Here is a 17422-nt window from a genome sequence, read left to right as displayed (position 1 = left end):
CCTGAGCAAATGAGGACACTTGCTGTGATTTGCTAGCCTACTTCTCAACAGTGCTAATGTTCCTTCTTATTTTAACTCCTGTAAATTCACTTTCCCCCTACCTTATGAAGTTTGAATTTTCTTTTTTTTTTTTTTAACTTTTATTTTAAGTTTGGCAGTACATGTGCAGGTGAGTTATATGTAAACTGATGTCACATGTCTCCTGACACTTCTAATGAAAGCCCTGAATTGCCACCCACTCCATCCACTGTTCCATTAAGTGAATTTCTTTTTCTAGTGGTGGGACTAGAAATGGAACCAGCCCTTGTTTCCCAGACCTCCCTTTCCTGGCAGTAGACCTTCACTGTTATGGTCTGAATGTTTATGTCTCTCCAAAATACACATTGAAATCCTCACTCCTAAGGTAATGGCATTAGGAGTTGGGGCCACTGGGGAGTGATTAGGGCAGGAAGGTGGACCCCGTGAATGGAATTAGTGGCCTTATAAAAGCAGCCTGGGAGAGACTCCTCACCTGTTCCACTTAATGGAACAGTGAATGGAGTGGGTGGGTAGGAAGGAGCGCCGGATAATGTTAAAATAAATAGATAAATAAAAATAAAAATAAATTAAAAAAGAAAAACCATACATATGTCAACCTCAGCAGACAGATTAAGTGGCAAAAACATCATCTGAAATTGCATTATGATAATCATATCCCAAAAACCTGGGAGAAAAGATGGCAATTTAGGGCATTCATTAAAAGTGTCCAGAGACTAGTTTACATTTGGTAAACACTAGAATTGGTAAAAAACATTTTAAGTTAAATAATGAGTTTATTATGTTTGAGCTTTATCTGCCCAAATGTCTTTCCACTCGAATTTCTATGAAGTTCTTATTTACATGCATGTGTTTTGGAACACAAACAATATAGCAAGGGTCACTCTTTCATGTGATTGGGAATTATGTTCTTAATGTAATTTGGGAATAACACATATAATGCCATCAGTAGTATAGACTTCCTTTCTCTCATTTGCTCTACACATCTTGAAAGTGAGATACAGTGTAAGAGTACTACACAAACCACATCACAGGGTGAAATGCAAAATCATAACGAATGCTTTTATGTAATGAGAATGCAATGTTTCATTTATACCATTCTAGAATGTAGGTGTCTTCCTTGAGCATCCTGAAAGAGATTGTACTGTCAGTGTCCCATAGGAAAAATAAAGAATAATAATATGGAAGTGCACACGAAAGTTTCTTCATCTGATCGATAAGGCATCATGAGGTTGAGTGACTTCTATCAGGAGGCTTATGGCTTATTCTTCTGCGTATAACCTGACTCTAGAGCCAGTCTTTGGATCCATTATATAAGCAACCCCTCCTTTTACTCTATGGGAAAGAGTCACATGGCCATTAAGTGAGATCCCTACTTCTTTTGAGGCTGATTCTGTCTGACAATCAAAATTTTGTATGAAATCAAAATGAATAGAATTAAAAAGCAGGCCTGGAAAGTGCTTTACATATCCTAGCCACTCTGCTCCAATTCTGAGATACCAACTTTCAAGAGGCATAGCCCATGTCAAATTGCTCAGTAATATTTACCTCTCATTTTTTCTGCCATATCAATAACTAGCTCTTGTCATCTTTAAAGTGCTTCTCAAACATTAAATAATCTCAGATTACACACTCTGTTCTTTGCATTTATCTTGACCAGCTGTCAGAGAAGGCAATTTATTCCCTCTCAATTTTATTCCTCTTGGCTCTATGTGGCTTCTGCAGTAAATTTGAATGGAAATTGAAAGGTACAACTCAATGTGTTTCATAACAAGGGCAACACAGAATTTTCTTTAAGAAGGATGACCTTCAGATTACTTTCAAATTGCTTATAGCTTTGCGGTTGTATACTCAGAACATATTTTCATTATCTTTGAGTCATGATTAATTCTTAAGTGGAAATTTTGAGGGTGTGAAGATTAAAAAAAGGACAATGAAAAACATAACAGTATTAATTTATCGTTTTCATCTATTTAAAAATTGTACCATAATTGGATTGGAAGGATCATTAAGTGAATAAAAATTTAGAATTCATATTATGTCAGTTGCTTAAAAAACGTAAAATTCATTTTTAACTCAGAGCTTGCATTTCTGAATATTTATACTTTCTCAATTTTTTGATCAAAGAAAGGAAAATGTGAATACATATATATGTATATATAAATTCATGTTCTGTTTTAAATGTTTAGCCTTTTAAAAATGTGACCAGGATTCAACTAATTTGTATCAAATCTCAGTAAAATTACTCCTTGAGTTTCAGTATACAAAGCAGGTATGTGTAATACTGTTTACAGAAGTAGTTTCTAATATACAACTCAATACAGTGAATCTGAAGTGCAAAAGCAAATTCTTGTGTTCTCTGCTTAGTGGTAGTAGAAGGGCTTCCAGTGGTTAAAAAACTGCAGATTACAACATATCAACTTTCAGGTGGGCCAGTCCTAAACACTCATAATTGGTTTACTTTGCTGCAAATCATTACTCCAAAGGTTTGATTCACTTGTAGCCCCACTTGGGTCTTAAATTGCATTTCAAAGCACTCCTATCATTCATCCATTTTCAGAACTACCATTAGGAGTGATGTGAATTTGGCACAATAATCAATGAGAAGATATTATATGAGTCCTTTTAAAATTTTCCTTCTTGAGTACCACCTCAAGTGCAGTTTGTGAAATCTGGGTTTTAGAAGTATTTTTTTCATCTTGCTATCATTTTCACTAAATTGAGTTCATGAACTTTGGATATGTATTCCACAGTTTTTTTCAGAAAAGAGATTTGTTGTCACTATTGTTAATTTCTACCTAAAGCCATTTAAACATCTTAATTAAATTATTTTGCTCCAATGTTCCTTATCAGCTTTTGAATTTTTTGAAAATATGGGGCTAAATTTATCACTGTTATCTAAAAAATAACTAAAAAACTAATTTTGTTTGGTTACTACTACCTATTAGTATGTACTCTTGAATGCGTTTGATTTTCTTTCCTGATTAGTCATAGAATTTCATGTTATTTATCTCATTTTTGTAAAGAGAAGGATAGTATTATTTTATGACTAAAGAAACCAGAAGAGTAAGACTTTATTAACTAAAGTACTTAATTTTGCTGGCAGTGTTAAGTCTTTCTCCAATACTTAAACATTATCTTATAAACTGGACTTATACTACAAGCATCCTGCATACATATCTATTTGAAGGGTTCAAATATTATTTTTCTAATTTAAAGAATTCAGTTATAGTGATAATGTTTGTACCGTGATGAAATAACTCTATTTGCCAAAGATCATCTTTCCTAATTTTGCTAATGGGACAAAACAGCTTCTACTCGTATGGATAAATTATACTGTATGTTTCTCTTTGCCTGTATTACAAGCAGTCAATTAATTGATTGGAAAGGATACCAAGGAAGTCAGAGAATCCTTTTTTGATTCCCTGAAAATATCTTAGCCTAATGTATGTGCTTATTAAATGGAAACAAATGCCTGCATTTATTGAAGAGTTGGTGCTTCCACCTTTGTTTCCGAGGTTAATCCTGCTTTTCTAGCCTTTTCTTAGAGTGATATTTGTAGATGTAGTCAGAGTCATAGTTGTGCTGGTAGCAATGAAGGTGATGATGTAATAAATGAAAATAGAGGTGATGATAATAATGATTATGATATAGTTCAGTAGTTGTTGTATTGTCATTTATTAAATGACTACCATGTACCAGGAAATGTGTCAAACAATTTGCATGATTTATTTCTCCACCATCACACACCTGCAGATTGAGTCTTACCAATCTCATTCATCAGATATAGATGCTTCTCACTCAGAGATGTAGTGTAATAGTGACCTTCTAGCCATTTGGGTAATGCAGAGAGAAGCCAGGAGTTAATTCCAATCTCTTATCTATGAAGCCCAAAACATAACTTTTTTGCTTGACTGTTTCCATGGAAAAGCTAGACATGCCTGAAAGGAAGAGTTGTGATGGTAGAGCAAGAGACTGATGGAAAGAAGCACTTTAATTCCACCCTGTCTTCAAAAAGCACAAAGGCTAAAATCTTTCAATTATTATTGGACACATTCTAAAAGAAACTACAGCTACTCTTTCCAGTTGGGTAAAATTTATTACTTTGTGAAAAATGTTAAAGAAATCTGAAAATTTCGATTTTCTTATGTATCTATCACATAGAGATGTTGCAATTTTGAGATAAATAGTAAAATTGAAACAATGTAATCATGTATTTTATATTGAATCAAAGTTTTCTTTCTTGGCATGTAATTCTTACATTATTATAGACAATGTGGTCTATATTTTAATACACAAAAATATGTTTTTTAACTTTGCTTTTGGCAAAAATATTTGGATTGGTACAATTTTATTTTCCCTTAAGTATTCAATTACTTACTTCACATCTGTATAATTTGGGATTTAAAGTGCTATGAACATGACTTTAATTTTCTGGTAGGTCTGCAATTGTTCTTAAATGTAACATGAAATAGTTGTTTCAGATGATCTCTCAGTTATTTCTAGATTTAACTTTCTATGAGTCAAGTGTAGCCCAGATAATCAGACATGTCTTCTCTTCATCCAGGAGGATTTCTAGCCATACTGTAGCATCAATTTTATAGAAGAAGAATGAGTTACAACATTGTTAGATGTACATTCTGTATATTAAAATAGCATTAAAAGAAAAGGTAAAGAGTCACCAAAAAAAAGCAACATAAAGGTTAAAGTGTTATTATCTTACATATGTGTGTATGTATGCAATTTCATAAACCACCAAAAGGAGGTTTAAAGAAAAATGGAGGAAAAACCCACAAGAAAAGAAATACCAAGGAAAAATAAACATACAAACAGCTCATTTCTAGTAATCAAATATTGCAAATAAAATTCAAATCTTCTCTTATATCATTGCAAAAATTTTAAACATCACTGACAGTATTGTCAAGGATAAGGTAACACAACTACTGGCATACACAATTTTTAAAAGATACTAACTTTCAAGTACGTGCATGTATTCTCAAAGCTATAAGAGTGATTATGTTATTTGTCCCACGAATTCTATATTTAGGACTTTCTCTTAAAGAAATAAATAATAATATGTGCTGAGAAAATTCCTGCCCTATCCCAAGGTAGAAAGCTTTTTGATTAAATTATGCACAGCCATAAAATTACATGTCATGAAGCCACTTAAATGGTATTTTGAGAAATACAGAATGGCAATAAAACACACTTCTGATATATTGCCTAGTAAAAAAAAGTAAAAGACAATGTGCTGATGACTTGTCAAAACCAGATAAATCATATTTATATATTTATATGTATGTACAGAAATATATGTGCAAAATATTAACAGTGGTTATTTCTCGGTGGTGAGATTAAAACTATCTATCTACTTATCTATTTATTTTATTTTTATATTTTTTGAATTTTCTCTCATGAAATGTGGACTCTTAAAATCAGGAATAAAAGACGTACTGGATATAGTAAGACTTTCTAACATTATTATCTTAGATCTTCTGTGCCCCTACAAACAAACAAACAAAACATGAATGACCTCATTAGATGACCTCACTAGGTGGGTCAATTATACAATGAAGTTAAAATATTCAGAAGAAGTTTTATCCATTTGAACCATTTTATCACTTGTGTTGATTCTCCCTCAGAGGACTTGGGAGATGAGAATCACTGATTATATGAGCACACAAGTTTTAGGGAGAATAGTAAATGCTGAGGAAAATATAATGTGCTAGTGGGCAGGGAGGCTTTGTCCTGCCACTAAGGAGTTGTGCTGCTCTAGAAAGTGGTATAAACAGGTTCGACACTCATATAGTCAGTGCTTCTTATCATCAATATTTACCATGAATTTCTAAATTATATTTTCCTTTCTGAATGTTTGATTAGGAAATGCATCTGCAACCACAACTGTGATAGACAGCAAAAATGGATCTGTGCCCAAATCCCCTGGAAAAGTGCTGAAGAGGACAGTCACAGAAGACATAGTGACGACGTTCAGCTCCCCTGCAGCCTGGCTTCTGGTCATTGCCCTGATAATCACGTGGTCAGCTGTTGCCGTCGTTATGTTTGATTTAGTGGATTACAAAAACTTTTCAGGTAAGTTCCATGAAATTTGGCTTTAAAATTAAAATTAATTCAAATGGAAAGAAACAGTGTCCCCTCCAGTTCTTGCTTGGTTTCTGTTTCATCTTAGTGTGAGGAAGAAACACCCCACAAATGTGCTTGAGGATCACTGAAATATGTTTCATTCTTCTCTTTTTCCTCCTATTCTCTTTATTTGTCTGTGGTACTTATTGATTTCCAACGAAATTGATATCCTTATTTGCAAGAGCTGAACAAAGACTGAATGTTGCAGTTCATAAAGATAATAGTTAAAAAGCTTGGGTGAAGATTTCGTTTGGAACTGGTACTTTATCAAGCATTAATAAGGAATAATTTGTAGGTTTTACACTTGGCAATATAAAACCAAACCAATCAAAAAACTTTTGGACAAATGGAAAATATTTTAAAGTATTTTTAAGCCCTGCTGTCATCTGGTCCTAAGCGTCCTTGCCAGACAAACTCTTTGCTTCTCCCACCGGCCATCCTATTTCAAGTTCCTGAAAATAAAGAGAGTTTTCCACAAAATTACATGTAATGGTTCATTTTTTGTTCAATGATATTTTATATATTTTAAACTGTATTTATCTATTTTGACATATGACACCCTCTATTGACTGTGAGCTCCTTAAGGAAAGGAATCAGCCAAGTGCTCAGTAAATGTTAAATGACTAGATGAGTGAATTTATTCTTATCACTTTTTTACCATAAGCAAAATATTTCATTAATCTTTTAATGTGTTCTCTCATATGTACTCTCCCCTCCTCTTTTTTCTTTCTCCAACAGGAGTAGAATCAGTAGGACCCAGACACTATAAATACTATTAATTGCATTCTACATATTCAGGGTTCTCCTATTTCTCATTATGGAATTTTACTCATTCAGCAATTACTTATCAAATGTGTATTCTTTGTGTCAGGAAATGGCTATGCCACAGATGTCAAGAAGAAATACAATGTAAAATTATGAAAATATAGAACTCTGTTATTTGGGTTTATTGGCATAAAGGTGTGACATAGTTTGGATATCTGTTCCCTCTAATCTCATGATGAATTATAATCCCCATTGTTGGACATGGGCCTAGCAGGAGGTGACTGGATCACAGGGATGCATTTTTTAGTGAATGGTTTGGCACTGTCCCCTTGGTGCTGTCCTCACAATAGTGAGTTCTCATGAGATCTGGTTGTTTAAGTGTGTGGCACCTCCCCCCTCCACTCTCTCCCTCTTGCTTCTTCTCTGGCCATGTGACATGCCTGCTCCTCTCTCCTCCTTCTACCATTATTGCAAGCTTCCTGAAGCCCTCCCAGAATCCAAGAAGACACCAGCATCATGCTTCCTGTACAGCCTGCATAACTGTCAGCCAATTAAACCTATTTTATTTATAAATTACCCAGTCTTAAGTATTTCTTTATAGCAATGAAGGAACAGCTTAATACAGAAAATTGGCACCAGTATTCGGGTATTGCAATAAAGATACCAGAAAATGTGGAAGCAACTTTGGAACTGGGTAATGGGCAGAAGTTCAAAGAGTTTGGATTGCTAAGAAGAAGATAGGAAGAGGAAGGAAAGATTGAAACTTCTTAGTGACTGGTTAAATGGTTGAGACCAAAATGCTGATAGTGATATGAACAGTGAAGTCCAAGCTGATGAGGTCTCAGATGGAAATGAGGAATGTATTGGAGACTGGATCAAAGGTGATGCATGTTATGCCTTAGCAAAGATCTTGGCTGCATTCTTTTCATGGCCTAGGGATCTGTAGAAGTATGGACCTGAGAGTAATGACCTAGTGTATCTGCTGGAAGAAATATCTGAGCAGCAAAACATTCAAGATGTAGCCTGGCTGCCTCTACCAACCTATTCAAAGATGTGGGGACAAAAAAATGACTTAAAGTGGAACTTATATTTAAAGGGGATGCAGAGTATAAAAATTTGGAAAATTTGCAGCCTAGCCATGTGGCAAAGAAAGAAATAGCTTTTTCGAGAGAGGAATTCAAGCAGTCTGTGGAGAAACCACTTGCTAGAGAAATTTGCATAACTAAAAAGAAGCTACATGCTGATAGCCAAGATAAAGGGAAAAAGGTCTTGAAGGCATTTCAGAGACCTTTGCAGCAGTCTTCCCATCATAGGCCCAGATGTCTAGGAGGTAAGAAGGGTTTCCTGGGTCAGGCTCAGGGCCCCACTGCCCTGGCCAGCCTCAGAAGAATGCTGCCTACATTTTGGCTGCTCTGGGTCCAGCTGTGGCTTAAAAGGCCACAGGTGCAGATCAGGCTCCCACTCCAGAGGGCACAAGCCACAAGCCTTGGTGGCTTTCATGTGATGTTAAGCCTGCAGCCATGCAGAGTGCAAGAGTTAAAGAGGCTTGGCAGCCTCTACCTAGATTTCAGAGAATGTATGGGAAATTCTGGGTGCCCAGGCAGAAGCTTGTTGCAGTGGCAGAGCCCAAACAGAGAACCTCTACTAGGGCAGTGCAGAGGGGAAATGTGTGTTTGGAGGACCCATCCACACAGATTCCTCACTGGGGCATTGCCTAGTGGAGCTGTGGGAAGGAGGCCACTGTCCTCCAGACCTCAAAATGGGAGATCCACTGGCAGCTTCCACCCTGCACCTAGAAAAGCTGCAGGCACTCAACAGTGTGTGAGAGCAGCCTCCAGGGCTGAACCCTGCAAAACCACAACGGTAGAGCTGCCCAATTCCTTGGGACCCCACCCCTCATATCAGTGTTCCCAGGTTATGGGACACAGAGTGAAAGATTATTTTGGAATCTTAAAATTTAATGACTGCCCTGTGGGGTTTTCAACTTACATGGGGCCTTAGCTCCTTTCCTTTGGCTGATTTCTCCCTTTTGGAACAGTAATGTTTACCCAATGCCTATACCCTCATCCTGTCTTGGAAGTAAATAACTTCTTTTGATTTTACAGGCTCATAGGTGGAAGGAATTTATTTCCAGATGAGACTATGGACTTTGGACTTTGGAGTTAATGCTAGAATGAGTTAAGGCTTTGGGAGACTATTGGTCAGGGATGATTGTATTTTGCAGTGAGAGAAGAAAATGAGATTTGAGGGGCCAGAGATCAAATAATATAGTTTGGATATGTGTCCCATATAACCTCATGTCAAATTGTAATCCCCAGTGTTGGACATGGGGCCTCTTGGAAGATTATTGTTTAATAGAGATGGATTTTTGAAGAATGGTTTGGCCAATTCCCTTGGTGCTTTCCTCACAATAGTGAATGGGATCTTGTGAGATATGATTTTTTAAGTGTGTGGCACCTCCCCCGTCCCCCACTCTCTCTTTTTCTCCTCCTCTAGCCATCCATCCATGTGACCTGCCTGCTACCCCTTCCCTTCAACTTCCACCATGATTATAAGCCCCCTGAAGCCTTACCAGAAGCTGAGTAGATGCCAGCACCATGCTTCTGTACAGACTGCAGAAGTGTGAGCCAAATGAACTTCTTTTCTTTATAAATTACCCAGTCTCAGGTATTTCTTTATAGCAATGCCAGAACAACCTAATACAAGGTGTGATTGAGTTGACTCTGCCAGCATACCATTGGTAGCTGGACTAAAGTGAGCATCATCTAACAAGTAGAGAAAAGTTCCATGATATCAACAAAAGCAAAAGGGCTATTTATCCAGAGTCATAAATGTCTAATCTAAATAGGCAATACATAGTTTATTGTGTAATAGAGGCTCTTAAAATATACACAGTTGTAATGTCTATAATGTAAATTATGACCTAGAGTTTTAAGTAAAAGACACTTGGTTACCTTACTCTATAAAATTTCATTTCCCTTGAGCTTGCATTGACTGAAGTATTTCCCTATCAGATGAAATGCCAGTAACATAGGCATTGCCCATAGAAATTAATTACAGCGCTCCAATGGAAGCTCTACTGTGAACTATAAGTATGCCTTATTTTAAGTAATCTAATCTAAAAATCTAATTATAGGTAGCTCTGCATTTTATAAAATAAGAACAAATTCCTTTCAATGATAATTTCTGTAGTACACTTGTACATTGTTAACTTTACAAGTATTTGATTTATATGCAATTCTTGAAATATGTGTATTATAAAAATGAAAGAACTATATAAATTATGGCTTCAATAACAGTTTCTAAATGTAAATTATACTCACATATTTAATGTTAATTTTGATAGACACAATTCAAACTTTTGCTAGGGATTAGTATTATCATGATGAATCTTTTGTACTATGTGATAATCTTTGAAATATGTAATTGTTAGTATTTACAAAACAAGGCTAGAGGTAAAAGAAATAAGCTGGAAATGATTTGGAAGGCCAGAAAGTCAGGGCAGCTGTCAGTTACTCTCTGGAAGTTTAGAAAAGTAGATAAATGCTGTGAAGCCATGAAAAGATTGTTCATAGAGAAATGAAAATCTGTTTTTATAAGCACATACGGTACTGCATTGAGAAGAATAATTGTCTTCTGGGCAACCTTTACAATTCCCTATTTTCAGAATTCTGTCTGATTTATGCATATATTTGCCACTAGTGGGGGACATGCAGAATTGGCTTTTATTTGTGCTTCATTTAGATGATTTGGGTTCATTGTTCAGCTCTATGAACCTACAAGCTAACATGACCAGGAACTTATCTTTTCTTATCTGTGAAATGGGGATAACATCTTGCTTTCTATTCTGCAAAATTTTTGACTGATTCTTTTTATCAAATGAGACAAATTTTAAGGCACCAAATAAACAGACAGGAAAAGATATTTTACCTACACCACACTTCTTACTTAATGTAACATCCAAATAATATTCAAACAATACTATGCATATCTGTCAATGTTTGACACAATAGCTGAAAGCTACTCTGAATTACATAGAATAAGGGTTTATTATATCGTTTATGAATTCATGGTAGCTGATTAATCTATGTAAGGCTGTTGCAATGCATCTGGTGTTGAGTGGAAAGTAGTCACGGTGGAAATTGGGAAGGGAAGATGGATAGAATGGGAGGGACCTGGGACAAACTGAAACTGACAAGAACAAAGTGGAAGACTTGTTTGTCTCTCACCACCACAAATTACAATTATGCGGATGAGCTGCAGGATAAATTGACGCCTTTCCCCCATGGAACTGCACGCACACCTGGCCAGGATTTGGAGATGCTGCAGGAGTCAGCCCAGTGTGCACTGGAGATGTGGCGGCTGTTGCCACACAACAAGGGCAGCTAGACTCTCTGGGATCATGAGCGTGAGCTGCAAAAGCACCTGCCCTACACCAACCTTCAGACAATAAATAATGGCTTCATTATTGCCACATTTGTGCCTTCCAAAACTTGCAAAATTATCTTGTTTCCAACTGTTACCTGAAAACATACATATAAGGGAATTCTGGGAAGATAGTTCCAGCTTAGTGCTTTGGCAGTGTACAAAGTCTTCATATAAGACAACAATATCATCTAACAGCTGAAACAGGATACTTGTGAGAGTGAAATGGAGAGCAATTAAGATTTACTTCAGGACATCAGACACAAATCAAGGTGTATGATCACTCTGTTATCTACATTGACTTTAGTTCTCTCCTCAAAGAAGAATGATTTTGGAAACCCTAAGTGGGGGATGGGAGGACAGAGAAACATTGCTGTCTTAGTAATTGAGGCTAGGGGCTTACAAAGGCTGCTGGAGATCTTCCCTTCAAGCTTCTGCAGACTCAGCCAGAAAGACCTCCCTCTCAGAAAATGAAGGGATGCCTTGATTATGTATTCTGATCTTTTGGGGCCAGAATTTGTAGGCTTTGGTTGAAATTTCTTACAAATTTCTTTTGCTTTATTTATGAAGTGACAACTTTCTCTCTAAACAATCAGAAGTGCAAACAAATAGGATTTATAAAGAAATGACTACAAACTAAGGCATTAGTGGATGCTGATGATTTTCCTCTAGGTCAGAATGTACAGCAATAGAGTGTGGTAACTCTTTTCCTTCCTAAGAACAAGGATCATCATTCATTAGCATCCTCATCTATAAGAGGAAAACATCATTACATGGTTGTACCAGCGTGTCTCAAAGCACACTTGGTAATTTTTGCAGGCACTCCGCAAAATATACTTATTTCAAACCAATTTTGTAAGAATTCAATACAATAATCTATGTAAAACATACATGCCTGGCACATAGGAGGGACTCATTAAATGTAACTTGAATTTGAATCTTATTACCAGGAAGTAAGATCCGTAATCTGAGAAGAGAGCCAGCAAAGACATAATGGTAGGAAGCATCAATTTCTTATGAAAAGTCTTGCAGACATCTCCTGATGTGCCTTTTAAATAGATTTTCTAATGAGGTGTGCCATTTATCTACTGCTCTTGGAAATTAATTTTCCTGACTTTTTTTCTTTTCTTGGCACTTAGCCCAGTTAAGCAGGTGCACGGTTTGTCAGGCTATGAGTTTAGCACAGTAAAATCATTTAGAAAAGGCCCAAAGTCAGTCAGAAAGTACAAATTTAACATTTAATTTTACACACATACACACACACACACACACACACACACACGAATATGTTATCACTTTTTAGGAAACATGGAAGACTGAAACACTAAATGCAACATTTAGGACTCTATCATGTGTACTGAGTTTTCAAGGAGCACATTTGATGTGTTTCTTACTCTGATTCAAGTCTTATCTCAAATTTCATATTTTCTGCTCACTACCCCAGGCCTATTTGGTCCTCTTGGTCATTACACCTAAAAAGATGCATTTTACTACCCAACTTCAGTCTGCCTATGAGTACCTGAAGGAAGCAAAGAGTTCTATAATTCAATATTTCTCAGACTCTAATAAAAAGTGTATCGATTCTTCATGAAATGAGGAAAAAGATAAAGAAAAAAGTATTCATTTTTAAGAAGTGTTCTTAATTCTTAGATTATATTGTTCCTACATTTTTAATCTTAAAATTCTCTTTTGAAATTGTGGTAAAACCGTATATTGTTTTTATTGTTGTTTTAATAAAGGCAAGAGCCTGAGGTGGGAGAATCACTTGAGCCCAGCAGGCGGATGTTGTACTGAGTTGAGATTGCGCTACTGCACTCCAGCTTGGGTGACAGAGTGAGACCCTATCTTAAAAACAAAAACAAAAACAAGTAAACAAAAAAGTAAAGCTTCCAAAACTAAACCTCAACTTCATCAAACAAATATGTATTAAATAGTCAGAATATGTTAATTGCTGTATTATCTCTTCTCCACTAATCTGTTCAATTTATAATATAGTGATCCAAGTCAATCATCCAACTGGAGTAGTATAATATTTTGACTTTTATGCTACCAGAAAATTATTTCTGTTGAAGCGTAGCTTGGAAACAAATCTATGGAAATCTATAAACCTACAAAAAACCATGTGTTCCCATTTCTTATTATATGCATAGATTCAAATCTTGTTTATATTTAACATGGGCTTTTTTTAAGAAGAGAAAAGCAAATTCAATAGTCACATCTTTTATACATATTTATTAATAAAAGTATAATATGATGCCTAATTTTCATCTGGATACTTGACAGGGGTAAAAGAAGCCAGAAGTAGTTTTTTATTTTGCTTTGAAATATAAAGTGCCCGTTATTTGACATAGGTCTAGCTCCAGTTAGCTGGAAATATTCCAGGTTTAAACATCTGTCACACAATTTTGCTGGTAAAAAATTGGTTGATTGGGGTCATATTGAGTAAGAGAGGTGAAATATACATCTATTTGCATTCAGTAATGTTCCTTTTGCCTCAAGAAGTAACAGTTGAGTATCAGTAAACTTAATTTTACATTGCCATAAACTATTACATACTGAAATAACCACATAATTGTAACTAGGGATGTTTGTGTTTAATTTCATTAGGTCCCACACAAGTGCACATTTCTAAACTACTGAAGTAAGTTAATAGTAAAGATGAGTGTGGAAAAATTTCAATTGAGAAAGTTTTTAAAGCAGAGGGAAAATGCCCATGCCTCAGATATTGAAAAGCAAGGATTGGAGCTACAATATGACTATTCAAATGTAGATTAGCAAAGTGACAGTCATTTCCTTCTGCAGTCAATAAAACAATTAGCTCACCAAGAGTGCTTTTAAATCAGGATCCTAGTTTTTCCTTTGGTTTAAAAGCATCTAAATATCCAACAATACTTGCAGATGCAAGTATTTTATTTTTTCAAAATTGCAAATCAAATGGATTTTATCTTTTAGAATCCAACGTACTTCAGGAGTTTTGCATCCTACCCTTTATTTTATTTTACTTTTTGCATGTGTCTCACTCTCTTAGTCTCTTTTGGCTGATATAACAAAATACCATAAACTGGATAGCTCATAAACAGACATTATTTCTCACAATTCTGTTGGCTGGGAAATTCCAGATCAAGTTGCCAGCAGTTTTGGTATCTGTGAGAACCTACTTTCTAGCTCATAGGCTTCTTGCTGTGTTCTCACATCATGGAAGGGGTAAGCTCTCTTAGGCCTCTTTTATATGGGCACTAATTCTGTTTGTGAGGGCTCTGCCCTCAGGATCTAATTGCCTCCAAAGGCCACAACTCCAAATACTATCTTTCACATTTCACTCATGTCCGTGTGAAGAGACCACCAAACATGCTTTGTGTGAGCAACAAGGCTGTTTATTTCACCTGGGTACAGGTGGGCTGAGTCTGAAAAGAGTCAGCAAAGGGAGATAGGGGTGCGGCCATTTTATAAGATTCGGGTAGGTAAAGGAAAATTACAGTCAAAGGGGGGTTATTCTCTGGCGGGCAGGGGCAAGGGTCACAAGGTGTTCAGTAGGGGAGCTTTTGAGCCAGGATGAGCCAGGAGAAGGAATTTCACAAGGTAATGTCATCAGTTAAGGCAGGGACCACCATTTTCACTTCTTTTGTGGTGGAATGTCATCAGTTAAGGCAGGAACTGGCTATCTGGATGTGTACATACCTGCATGTATGATGTATGATGGCTTAGCTTGGGTTCAGGTCTGACATTCCTGTCTTCTTATATTAATAAGAAAAATAAAACAACAGTGGTAAAGTGTTGGGGGAACGAAAATTTTTTTGGGGGTGGTATGGAGAGATAATGAGCAATGTTTCGCAGGGCTGCTTCGAGAGGGATTAGGGGTGGCATGGGAACCTAGAGTGGGAGAGATTAAGCTGAAGGAAGATTTTGTGGTAAGGGGTGATATTGTGGGGTTGTTAGAAGAAACATTTGTCATATAGAATTATTGGTGATGGCCTGGATACGGTTTTGTATGAATTGAAAAACTAAATGGAATAAGAGAAGGAGAAAAACAGGTATTAAAGGACTAAAAATTGGGAGGACCCAGGACATCCAATTAGAGAGTGCTCAAGGGGGTTGTGCATAATTACTTGCTTGGTTGGTGAGTTTTTAGGCTCTATCCAAGTTTTTGGGGTGCAGTTCAAGTTGGGCTGGTGTCTGGAATGAGACTGGGACCTAATAAAAAGGAGTGTCCATACAGGAGCTCAAATGGGCTGTACCCTGTAGCATTCCAAGGACAGGCCCGAATGCTGAGAACGGCAAGTGGTAAAAGTATTGTCCAGTCCTTTTTAAGTTGGTGACTGAGCTTGGTGAGGTGTGTTTTTAAAAGACCATTAGTCCATTCTACCTTTCCTGAAGACTGAGGATTGTAAGGTATATAAAGGTTTCACTGAATACCAAGAGCCTGAAAAACTGCTTGGGTGATTTTACTAATAAAGACCTGTCCACTCTTGGACTGTATAGATGTGGGAAGGCCAAACCGAGGAATTATGTCTCACAGAAGGGAAGAAATGACCACAGTGGGCTTCTCAGACCCTGTGGGAAAGGCCTTTACCCATCCAGTGAAAGTGTCTACCCAGACCAAGAAGTATTTTAGTTTTCTGACTCAGGGCATGTGAGTAAAGTCAATTTGCCAGTCCTAGGCAGGGGCAAATCCCTGAGCTTGATGTGTAGGGAAGGGAGGGGGCCTGAACAATCCCTGAGGAGTAGTAGAATAGCAGATGGAACACTGAGAAGTGATTTCCTTAAGGATAGATTTCCACGATGGAAAGGAAATGAGAGGTTCTAAAAGGCGGACTAGCGGCTTGTAACCTACATGGAAGAGGTTATGAAATGACGACAGAATAGAATGGGCCTGTAAGGCTGGAAGGGGATATTTTCTTTGCTCCAAGAACCATTTGCCTTGTGTGGGAAGAGATTGATACATGGAAGTTTCAGGCAGGGAGTGGGTGGGAGTGGCCACATGAGAAGGAGAAAAGCTGCCGTGAGGGATAGAAGTTGGAATGCTAGCTGCTTTTTTAGTTACCTTATCAGCATAAGCATTGTCCTGAGCGATGGGATCTGATGCCTTTTGAAGGCTGCTTTTTTAGCTACCTTATCAGCATAAGCGTTGTCCTGAGCGATGGGATCTGATGCCTTTTGATGGCCTTTGCAGTGAATGACTCCAACTTCCTTTGGAAGTAAAGCGGCTTTGAGAATCGTTTTTATTAAAGAGGATTAATGATGGAGGACCCTTGCATAGTGAGGAAATTTCTTTTGCCTATAAAACAGCTTGGTGGTGCAGGATATGGAAGGCATAATTAGAGTCAGTATAAATATTGATGTGTAGTCCCTTTGCAAGAGTGAGGGCCCGAGTTAAGGCAATGAGTTTGGCTTGCTGAGAGGTAGTGGAGGGGGGCAGAAAGTATATGCGTCAGGTGTGAGGAAGAAAATAGATTTTGGAAGTTATGAGAACTGTAGAGAGTGAGTTGAGCATAGTTTGTGATTTTGAGGGCCTCTAAAACTATTTAAGCAGCAGCAGCCACCGCATGCAGATATGAGGGCTAAGCTAAAACAGTAAGGTCAAGTTGTTTGGACAGAAAGGCTACAGGGCGCAGTCCTGGCTCTTGTGTAAGAATTCTGACTTGACTGAAGTAATGGGGGCTGTCTGTGAAGCCTTGTGGCAGTACAGCCCAGGTAATTTGCTGAGCCTGATGAGTGTCAGGGTCAGTCCAAGTGAAAGCGAAGAGAGGCTGGGATGAAGGGTGCAAAGGAATAGTGAAGAAAGCATGTTTGAGATCCAGAACAGAAGAATGAGTTGTGGAGGGAGGTACTGAGGATAGAAGAGTATATGGGTTTGGCACCACGGGGTGGATAGGCAAAACAATTTGGTTGATAAGGCATAGATCCTGAACTAACCTGTAAGACTTGTCCAGTTTTAGGACAGGTAAAATGGGGAAATTGTAAGGGGAGTTTACAGGCTTTCAAAGGCCATGCTGTAGCAGGCGAGTGATAACAGGCTTTTATCCTTTTGAAGCATGCTGTGGAATGGGATATTGGC

At 37.2% G+C, this 17422-nt stretch overlaps 1 protein-coding gene across 3 annotated transcripts in view; it reads left to right on the top strand.

Moving 5' to 3' along the window:
- Positions 1-17422, top strand: part of TRDN (triadin) — a 428350-nt gene that overhangs the window by 60730 nt on the left and 350198 nt on the right. For all 3 annotated transcript variants that reach the window (NM_001372516.1, XM_054556995.2, XM_024247973.3), the window contains 1 exon segment: positions 5917-6126. In NM_001372516.1, coding sequence (NP_001359445.1) covers positions 5917-6126 — 210 coding nt within the window.

This window comes from Pongo abelii, chromosome 5 (genome assembly GCF_028885655.2).
Source record: "Pongo abelii isolate AG06213 chromosome 5, NHGRI_mPonAbe1-v2.0_pri, whole genome shotgun sequence".
Lineage (NCBI taxonomy): Eukaryota > Metazoa > Chordata > Mammalia > Primates > Hominidae > Pongo > Pongo abelii.
This window is presented reverse-complemented; position numbering and strand designations above follow the sequence as displayed.